General features: G+C 49.8%; 1 protein-coding gene across 2 annotated transcripts in view; it reads right to left on the bottom strand.

Annotated features, from left to right (window-relative positions):
• The window catches only part of SLC25A19 (solute carrier family 25 member 19), a 15,103-nt gene extending 10,429 nt beyond the window's left edge, over positions 1–4,674 (bottom strand). The window contains exons 1-4 of one of the 2 annotated variants that reach the window (XM_032241705.1): positions 4,103–4,674; positions 3,124–3,194; positions 1,973–2,142; positions 1,644–1,799 (exon numbers count right to left, since the gene is read on the bottom strand). In XM_032241705.1, the coding sequence (XP_032097596.1) occupies positions 1,644–1,799; positions 1,973–2,104 (288 nt within the window). In that variant the 5' untranslated portion in view covers positions 2,105–2,142; positions 3,124–3,194; positions 4,103–4,674. The remainder of the gene's footprint in view (positions 1–1,643; positions 1,800–1,972; positions 2,143–3,123; positions 3,195–4,102) is intronic. The other variant, XM_032241704.1, reaches the window with a different exon arrangement.
• Between the last annotated feature and the right edge of the window lie 5,449 nt (positions 4,675–10,123).

Raw genomic sequence — 10,123 nt, 5'->3', positions numbered from 1 at the left:
TTTTTTTTTTTTTTTTTTTTTTTTTTAGAGACAAGTATCACTCTGTTACCTAGGCTGGAGTACAGTGGCACAAACACGGCTCACTGCAGCCTCAACCTACCTGGACTCAAGCAATCCTCCTACCTCAGCCCCCCAAGTAGCTGGGACTACAGGCGCATGCCACCATGTCCAGGTAATTTTGGTATTTTTTGGTAGAGTCAGAGTTTCACTATGTTGCCAAGGCTGGTCTCAAACTCCTGAGCTCAAGCGATCTGCCCACCTTGGCCTCCCAAAGTGTTGGGATTACACGCATGAGCCACTGCACTTGGCCCTGTTTTGTTTTTTGAGGCAAGGTCTTGCTCAGTTGCCCACGCTGGAGTCCAGTGGCACGATCATAGTTCACAGCAGCCTTGACTTCTCTAGCTCAGATGATTCTCCTGCCTCTGGAATAGCTGGGACTACAGGCATGTACCACCATACCTGGCTTTTTTTTTTTTTAATTTTTAGTAGAGAGGAGGTCTCTCTATGTTGCCCAGGCTGGTCTCAAACTCCTGAGCTCAAGCCATCCTCCCACCTCAGCCTCCCAAAGTGATGGGATTACAGGCATGAGCCACTGCACCAGGGCTATGCTCAGATCTTCCTTCAGCCAAGTGAAGATGGCCTAGCATCTTTTTTTGTTGTTGTTGAGACAGGGTATGGCTCTGTCCACCTCAGTCTTCTGATGCGTGAAATGGGAGTGACACAGCCCCTGCCTTAAGGACTGCTGTGACAGAGTGTATGTGAAGTGCTTCCAACAGGGACCTGGCCCATGGCTGGCACTGTTCAGGGCTGGTTCTTACCACGTTTATTGCATAAAACCACACGCTGTGCACTATGACTATACCGGTGCTCCACTGAGTGAAGCCTGAGTTCTAACTCTAGACCCGTCATGTGCAGGCTGTGTGGCCTCAGACAGCTGATTTCACCTTCCTGAGATCCACGTGACACCTGCTCTACCCTCCTCACCACACTGCGGGGAAGTTCAGATGAACCACATGTGTGAAGGTGGTACTTCAAAAACTGAAATACGCCGGGCGCGGTGGCTCACGCCTGTAATCCCAGCACTTTGGGAGGCTGAGGCGGGTGGATCACGAGGTCAAGAGATCGAGACCATTCTAGTCAACATGGTGAAACCCCGTCTCTACTAAAAATACAAAAAATTAGCTGGGCATGGTGGTGCGTGCCTGTAATCCCAGCTACTCAGGAGGCTGAGGCAGGAGAATTGCCTGAACCCAGGAGGCAGAGGTTGCGGTGAGCCGAGATCGCGCCATTGCACTCCAGCCTGGGTAACATGAGTGAAACTCCGTCTCAAAAAAAATAATAAAAAAGAAAACTGAAATACATTAATGCTGTCCCAAGCCCCACAGAAGGCATGACATCAAATCAGTCTCCAAGATGCAACACCTAAGTCATGCAGGATAGACGAGGGGATGTGGGGGAGGGGAATGCCTAAGGCATGGCAGCTCACTCTGACATTTTCCACTGGTCAGGAGAGGCCAGTGGGAAGTGCGGGGCCCGCCTCTCCCATCCTGCCCTACACGCCATTCCCACGTGAATCACCCTCCCTCTGCTCCTCCATTGAGCAACGAGACCCCAGGGGTCTGGCCAGGTCCCCTGCCACCTACTTGGACAGCTCCATAGCCTATGGAGAGAATCTGGGCTGGGATGTGTCCTTTCCAGAAAGCTGTTGGCCCCTCCTCCCGCAAAATCTGCCTAATGGCCTGGAGGATGCCATGGTACTTTGCGTTGGGGTCTCTTCGAGACAGGCGCTCATGCTGAAGCTAGGAATCAAAATTGAAAAGGTCAGGACAGCAGGGTGGGCTGGAATGTGAAGGGGAACTTTCAGAAAAGGTGAGGCCTTCATGTGGATAGAATTCCAAGTTTTAGGAACTGCTTTGGCAAGGACGACTGAACTTGTCCTCCAGTCCATTGCATGGAAAAAGGGGAAGAGTACCTGGAAACGGATCTTGATGACGTCAAAGGGACTGATCAGCGCCCGAGTGACAAGTCCAGACACAGACCCGGCCACTGCCACCTGGAACCTGGTGTTATTCCTGCCATCTGGTTTGGGGTCATAGCCAACCATCCCTGCCTCTGGTCCACACAATGTCCATCAGTATCAAACTAAATGTAAAAGACACCAAGTAAACACCAGGCAAGTTTCTTAGGGTCTCTGCTCAAACATTACCTCCTCAGAGCAGCCCTCCCTGACTAGACTGTCTAAAATAGCACTAGCTTTTGGACTGAGCTCAGCTGCTCATGCCTGTAAGCCCAGCACTTTGGGAGGCAGGGGTGGGTGGATTGCTTGAGCTCAGGAGTTCAAGACCAGCCTGGGCAACATAGCGAAACCCCAACTCTACAAAAAATACAAAAATTTAAACATGCTGAAACCCCGCCTCTACTAAAAATACAAAAATTAGCTGGGCGTGGTGGTGGACGCCTGTAGTTCCAGCTACCTGGGAGGCTGAGGCAGGAGAACTGCTTGAACCCAGGTGGTGGAGGTTGCAGTGAGCCAAAATCATGCCATTGCACTCTAGCCTGGGCGAAAAGAGCAAGACTCTGTCTTTAAAAAAAAAAAGAAAGAAAGAAAGAAAGAAAGGCCAGGTGTGGTGGCTCATGCCTGTAATCCCAGCACTTTGAGAGGCCAAGGTGGGCAGATCACAAAGTCAAGAATTCAAGACCATCCTGGCCAACATGGTGAAACCCCATCTCTACCAAAATACAAAAATTAGCTGGGCGTGGTGGCGTGCACCTGTAGTCCCAGCTACTCGGAAGGCTGAGGCAGGAGAATTGCTTGAAGCTGGGAGGCAGAGGTTGCAGTGAGCCGAGATCGCACCACTGCACTTCAGTCTAGCGCCTGGCGACAGGGCAAGACTCTGTCTCAAAAAAAAAAAAATTATGCTCCTGGGCCCCCCCAACCCAGACCTACTGACCTCTTCAGCCTCACTCTGGACCATTCTTCCCCTTTCCTCACTTAACCAGGGTGGTCTGAGTGCTTCTGCCCAGTTCCTGGAAAACTCGGCGAGTGCTCTTTTCTACTGCCTTGCCTCCACTCCTCCAGTTCCCCACATCTGAAATGCAGCCCCACTCCCAGCCCCTACTCACTTTTCCAAGGCTAGCTCCTCTCATCCACCAGAGCTCAGCTAAAAAGCATTCCTTCCAGATGTACTTTTTTCCTTTTTTGTAAAAACAAAAAACAAAACAAAGAAAACCCAGTAATACCTATATACGCTATGTTGAGTTGTACAATGCATAGAAAGAAGTGTATAACCACACATGCATCAACAGGTCGTTGGTAACATCACTGGGAGAAGGGTTGGGAAGGGAAGAAGGAAGGGAGACCTGTTTCTGTAATTCTATAATGTTTTAATTTGTTACGGCAAAAAAAAAAAAAAAATCCCTAAAACTAAAACTTAGAATTACCCTAGTCCTTGAATATTTGTGGTAACGGGGCCGGGGAGGGGGCGGGGGTGAGGGGGTGAGAGAGACTTCTTACAGGATGACAGTCTTCACCACAGACATTCCTTTTCTCCTCTCACCCACCCTGGAACTCTTCCCCAGGAGCCCATGAGCAGTCTAAACATTCAGCAAGCGACTGGAGAGGCAACACTTCTCCAGGGGCTACCCAGAGACCGCTCAGGTCACACTGAGCAGTCAGTTTCCCGCCCAGATGGGCGGGAAGGAGGAGCAAGCCCGAGTGGCAGGTGTCCTGGATCGGTGTCAGGAGGAGACCGGAGAATAGGAGGCTTTTCCCGGTGTTCGGGTACCCATGTGCCCAAGGGTTCAGCTGAGCAGCTCTGCAGATGTCCCCGCCTGCGTACACAGATGTTCACGTGTGCCTCGGAGTATGTTTTTTCTCCCCGAGTCCGAGGGGACGCCCTGGAGCTCAGGTGCTCAGGAGCGTGCGCGGGGCTCTGCCACCGGTGTCCCAGGAGATGCTTCTGAGGTTAGGTGTGACACGTGTGCGCACAATCCCCGCCCCTAGTGAGCGCCTGGTGCGTATGCTCCCTCCCGACCGCCCTTGGGAGCCAGGGTGCAGGTCGCCGGGAGGACGGCGAGAAGGACGGAGGTAGAGGTTACTTACATGGCTCGGTGGGTGCTGCCCGGCTCCGCGCACTCTGCTCTCTCTAGCTCCTCGCGCAGTCTTAATAGCAAAACTCCACTGAGCTTGGCCGAAACTGGCGGGCTCCTGGGCCAATCACTGCGTAGCCCCCCCGCCAGACGCTGAACCAATGGTTCTGCTCTTGAGGTCCAGCCACCGCCTCTCGCAAGGTTTCACTGGGTAATGTAGTCCTTTGCGACCAAGGGCATGCCCGCTGGTCGGCGCACAACCTCCTGGGAGATGTAGTCCCACTGCTCGAGCGCGCGCGCGGAAGGGCTACCAACGCGTCCGCAGCAGGCTGCTTGCGAAGACGGACTGCGACCTTAGGGGTCGCCGTGCTCTGGCGAGTGGCTGAGAAATCAGCCTGCAGGCAGGGTCCAAGGTTAGGGGTTCGGGGAATTGATCCGCTTTCCTCAAACCCTGCTAATGCCAGAACCCGGATAATCTCAACTTGGTAAGAAGACAGGGAGCCTAGCAAAAACCTGGAGGACGAAGGGGAGAGAATCGATGAGAACAGTCCCTTCAGGGACAGGGAGGGCAAAAACACGAGGGTTCCCCCTCTCACCCCGAGTTTTGGAGGAAATGACTCATCCTACCGCCCTCACACAACTAGCGTCGTGGTTTTGCCTGACAGCATTGCCTCCTGACTTTTTAATTGCATTTTTTTATATTAGTATTATTTTGACGCACAATTTTAAGACATTTTTCTTGTAGAAAATTTCAAGATACTGGCCGGGCGTGTTGGCTCACGTCTATAATCCCAGCACTTTGGGAAGCCAAGGCGGGCGGATCACCTGAGGTCAAGGAGTTGGAGACCAGCCTGGCCCACATGGCAAAACACCGTCTCTATTAAAAAATAAATAAAATAATAAAGTAAAATTAAAAAAAGAAAATTTCAAGATATACAGAAGTGGAATAACCCGATGAAGCCGCGTAGTTGCTATCTGACCTCAGCAGTTACCACTCATGGCCAATCTTCCCATCATGTTTCCTCTATTTCTGCACCTACCTCACACCCACTGCCCAGCATTATTTTGAAGTAAATACCAGCCATCATAACATCATGTGCTTTCACCAGTAAACATTTCAGTGTATGCCTTTAAAGGACAAGCATTCCCTTTTTAATACGTATACATTATGTTTCATACACACATAAAACTGTCACTCTGACCCAAAAACAATATTTTCCTAATAGCAAATACGAATTGGTGTTTACACTTCTCTGAATGACCTACAAATGTCCTTGGCTCACTGCAACCTCGGCTTCCTGGATTCACACAATTCTCCTGCCTCAGCCTCCCAACTAGCTGGGATTGCAGGTGTGTGCCACCACGCTGAGCTAATATTTTGTATTTTTAGTAGAGATGGGGTTTCACCATGTTGGCCAGGCTGGTCTCGAACTCTTGACCTCAGGTGATTGGCCCTCCTTGTCCTCTCACAGTGCTGGGATTGCAGGTGTGGGCCACTCCGCCCAGCCGAAATGTCCTAAGACCAAAAAAGTTTGTCTGAATTCAGATCTTGGTTATGTGCAGTGGCTCAGGCCTGTAATCCCAGCACTTTGAGAGGCTGAGGTGGGTGAATCACTTGAGGTCAGGAGTTCAAGACCAGCCTGGCCAACATGGTGAAACCTGTCTCTACTAAAAATACAAAAGTTAGCCGGGTGTGTTGGTAGGCGCCTGTAATCTCAACTACTTGGGAGGCTGAGGCAGGAGGATCACTTGAACCCAGGAGCCAGAAGCTACAGTGAGCTGAGATTGTGCCATTTAACTCCAGCCTGGATGACAGAGTGAGACACTGTCTCAAAAAAAAAAAAAAAAAAGGCCAGGTGCGGTGGCTCACGCCTGTAATCCCAGCACTTTGGGAGGCCGAGGCGGGTGGATCACGAGGTCAAGAGATCGAGACCATCCTGGTCAAAATGGTGAAACCCCGTCTCTACTAAAAATACAAAAATTAGCTGGGCATGGTTGTACACACCTGTAGTCCCAGCTACTCGGGAGGCTGAGGCAGGAGAATTGCTTGAACCCGGGAGACGGAGGTTGCGGTGAGTCGAGATCGCGCCATTGCACTCCAGCCTGGGTAACAAGAGCGAAACTCCTTCTTCAAAAAAAAAAAAAAAAAAAATCCAGCTTTTTTTTTTTTGACTGACCTTCTTGTTGAAGAAAAAAAAAGAAAAAAATCTAGCATTTTTCTCCACCTTACTTTTTTTACATGCAATTTCTTTTATTTCCTTTCCTTTCCTTTCCTTTTCCTTTCTTTCTTTGTTGTGTGTGTGTGTGTGTATTTTCTTTTTTTAGTAGAGATGGGGTTTCACCATGTTGGTCAGGCTGAACTCCTGATCTTGTGAACCACCCACCTCAATCTCCCAAAGTGCTGGGATTACAGGCATGAGCCACCTTGCCCAGCTATCTTTGTTTTATTATATATATATATTTTAAGAAACTAGGTAGAGCCAGTCTCTACCAGGTGCATACCTGTATTCCCACTAGGGAGGCTGAGGCAGGAGGATCCGTTGAGCCCAGAAGTTCAAGGCTGTAGTGCACAATGACAGTGGCTGTGAATAGCTGTTCTCCAGCCTGGGAAATACAGCGAGACTCCATCTCTACCTATGCCTGGCCTATACCGAAGAAATCTTTGCCTACGCATAAAGATGCAGTGGCTCATGCCTGTAATCCCAGCACTTTGGGATGCCAAGGCAGGTGGATTGCATGAGCTCAGGAGTTCAAGCCCAGCCTGGGCAACTCGGTGAAACCCTGACTCTACTAAAAAAATTAGCCAGGCGTGGCAGCGTGTGACTGTAGTTACAGCTACCTGGGAGGCTGAGGCAGGAGAATCGCTTGAACCTGGGAGGCAGAGGTTGCAGTGAGCCGAGATTGTGCCATTGCACTCCAGCCTGGGCAATGAGAGCGAGGCTCTGATAAAAAAAAAAAAAAAAAAAAAAGAAGAGCTGTTAAGGTGGACTGGGCACGGTTGTTTGTGCATATAGTCCCAGGATTTTGGGAGGCAGAGGTGGGTGGATCACTTGAAGTCAGGAGTTCGAGACCAGCCTGGCCAACATGATGATACCCCATCTCTACTAAAAATACAAAAGTTAGCTGGGGGTGGTGGGCACCTGTAATCCCAGCTACTCAGGAGGCTGAAGCAGGAGAATCACTTGAACCTGGGAGAAGGAGGTTGCAGTGAGCCGAGATTGTGCCACTCCAGCCTGGGCAACAGAGCGAGAGTCCATCTGAAAAAAAAATATGTTAAGGTGGCCCATCATGGGCAGAACATAAAAAAGAAATGTGACTTCCTGTTCTAGTTGAAAGTGTCCCTGACTGTGGCCTTCGGGGCTGCTTTGTCCTCCCTCCCTTCCTCTGTCTCTTTGCTTAGGGATGGCCTTATTTCCCCATGGAAGTGCAGCCTTCATGTTTGATGTCTGTTGTCCGGGTCAGTCTGTGGACTGATTGCTAACCTCTTTCCAGATCATCTCTTTGGCTCAGGAGATCTTTGGCCCTGCTTTGTTTTCCTGAACTAGAGCAAACCTACATTTTAGAATGGGCGTCTTCAAAGGCCAGTCAGCAGATAAGCCAGGAAGGACCTTTGACTGCAGGCCAACCGTAGAGTGACCTAGACATAGGGCACCACAGATCGTCAGAACTGGAAGGATTCATGGGGGTCATTTCATCTGGCCGGGGCCCAGAAGACTAGGAGATGTGCCTGCAGTCCCTCAAGGTCAAATGGCAAATTGCTGGCTGGAATGAGATGAAGCTGGTGGTAGATGCTAGTTTTCCTGGGCTTACCTGGAATGTAGTTTTTGCATATTTGAAATCTGGCCATTTCATGTTAAGTTAAATATGTTTAGTAAGGCCGGGCGCGGTGGCTCAAGCCTGTAATCCCAGCACTGTGGGAGGCTGAGGCGGGTGGATCACGAGGTCAAGAGATCGAGACCATCCTGGTCAGCATGGTGAAACCCCGCCTCTACTAAAAATACAAAAAATTAGCTGGGCATTGTGGCGCATGCCTGTAATCCCAGCGACTCAGGAAGCTGGGGCAGGAGAATTGCCTGAACCCGGGAGGCGGAGGTTGCGGTGAGCCGAGATCGCGCCATTGCACTCCAGCCTGGGTAACAAGAGCGAAACTCCATCTCAAAAAAAAAAAAAAAAAAATATGTTTAGTAAATGCGAAAAGAGGCCGGGCGCGGTGGCTCAAGCCTGTAATCCCAGCACTTTGGGAGGCCGAGGCGGGTGGATCACGAGGTCAAGAGATCGAGACCATCCCGGTCAACATGGTGAAACCCCGTCTCTACTAAAAATACAAAAATTAGCTGGGCATGGTGGCGGACGCCTGTAGTCCCAGCTACTCAGGAGGCTGAGGCAGGAGAATTGCCTGAACCCAGGAGGCGGAGGTTGCGGTGAGCCGAGATCGCGCCATTGCACTCCAGCCTGGGTAACAAGAGCGAAACTCCGTCTCAAAAAAAAAGTAAATGCGAAAAGAGAAACCAGAAAATAACGGTTCTTGTCAGCTTGGGGAAGTGTATCCTTCTGTGACCTCACCAACACTTACCCTAAGGAGGCCTATTAAAAGCTCCTTTGGACTTCCCCCACCTCCCCGGAAGGAGTAAATATCTCCTTGGCGTTGAGCAAATAGAGTTGGTATTTAGCAGCTGCTTGAGCTGATGTTTCTGAGGCAAATGAGTCTCTTACGGAGAGTTGGTCAGCTCTCTGTGAGGGCCTGAAAGTCAGAAGGCAACTTGCTGTGTGTCTCTCGCAAGTCACTTTCGTTCTCTGGGCTGCAGTTCCTCCATCGGGGCAGGTGAAGGATTTGGACTACCGGGTAGGTCAAGCCTTGCTGCCTCGGCACCTCCACAGTTGTAAAAAATAATCTGCATTTTTGTTTTTGAGACGGAGTTTCACTCCATTGCCCATGCTGGAGTGCGGTGGCACGATCTCGGCTTACTGCGACCTCCACCTCCCAGGTTCAAGCAATTCTCCTGGCTCAGCCTCCTAAGTAGCTGGGACTACAGGCACCCGCTACCATGCCCGACTAATTTTTGTATTTTTAGTAGTGATGGGGTTTCACCATGTTGGCCAGGCTGGTCTTGAACTCCTGACCTCAGGTGATCTGCCTGCCTTGGCCTCCCAATGTGCTGGGATTACAGGCCCGATCCACTGCGGCTGGCCATAATCTGCATTTTTAGTAAACATCCCAAGTGGTTCTCAATTCCAGCTGCTGCAGGAATCACTAGTATGCTTGTCTTTATTTTATTTTATTTGTTATTTATTTTTTGTTTGAGATGGGGTCTCACTCTGTCACTCAGGCTGCAATACAGTGGCCCAATCTGGGCTCACTGCAAGCTCCACCTCGAAGGGTCAAGCAATCCTCCTACCTCAGCCTCCTGAGTAGCTGGGACCACAGGTATGCGCCACAATGCCCAGCACATTTTCTGTACTTTTGTAGACATGGGGTTTCGCCATGTTCCCCGGGCTGGTCTCAAACTCCTGGGCTCAAGCAATCTGTCTGGGTCAGCCTCCCAAAGTGTTAGGATTACAGGTGTGAGCCACTGTATCTGGCAGGATGCTTATTTTAAAATGCAGATTTTAAATGCAGGTTTTCCATGATTTCTCCCAGCCTGATAGCGCCTTTCTTTTTGGTGCTGAATAACATTTCATGGTGTGGATGCAGCACACAGTTTGCTTATCTAGTCATCTATTATTTTTTTTTTTTTCATTCTCTCCATCACACTCAGGTACACCTATCAAACGTAGCTATTCATCTATTAAAGGACATCTTAGTTGCTTCCAAGCTTTAGCATTTATGACTAAAGTTGCTATAAGCTTTCATGTGCAAGTTTTTGTATGAAAATAAGTCTCCATCATTTTAATTTATTTATTTATTCATTTATTTATTTTGAGATGAAGTTTCACTCTTGTTGCCCAGGCCAGAGTGCAATGGCATGATCTTGGCTCACCACAACCTCCACCTCCCAGTTTCAAGCAATTCTCCTGCCTCAGCCTCCTGAGTAGC

The sequence above is a fragment of the Sapajus apella genome, unplaced genomic scaffold, assembly GCF_009761245.1.
Source record: "Sapajus apella isolate SASKATOON/1434 unplaced genomic scaffold, GSC_monkey_1.0 scaffold48, whole genome shotgun sequence".
NCBI lineage: Eukaryota > Metazoa > Chordata > Mammalia > Primates > Cebidae > Sapajus > Sapajus apella.
This window is presented reverse-complemented; position numbering and strand designations above follow the sequence as displayed.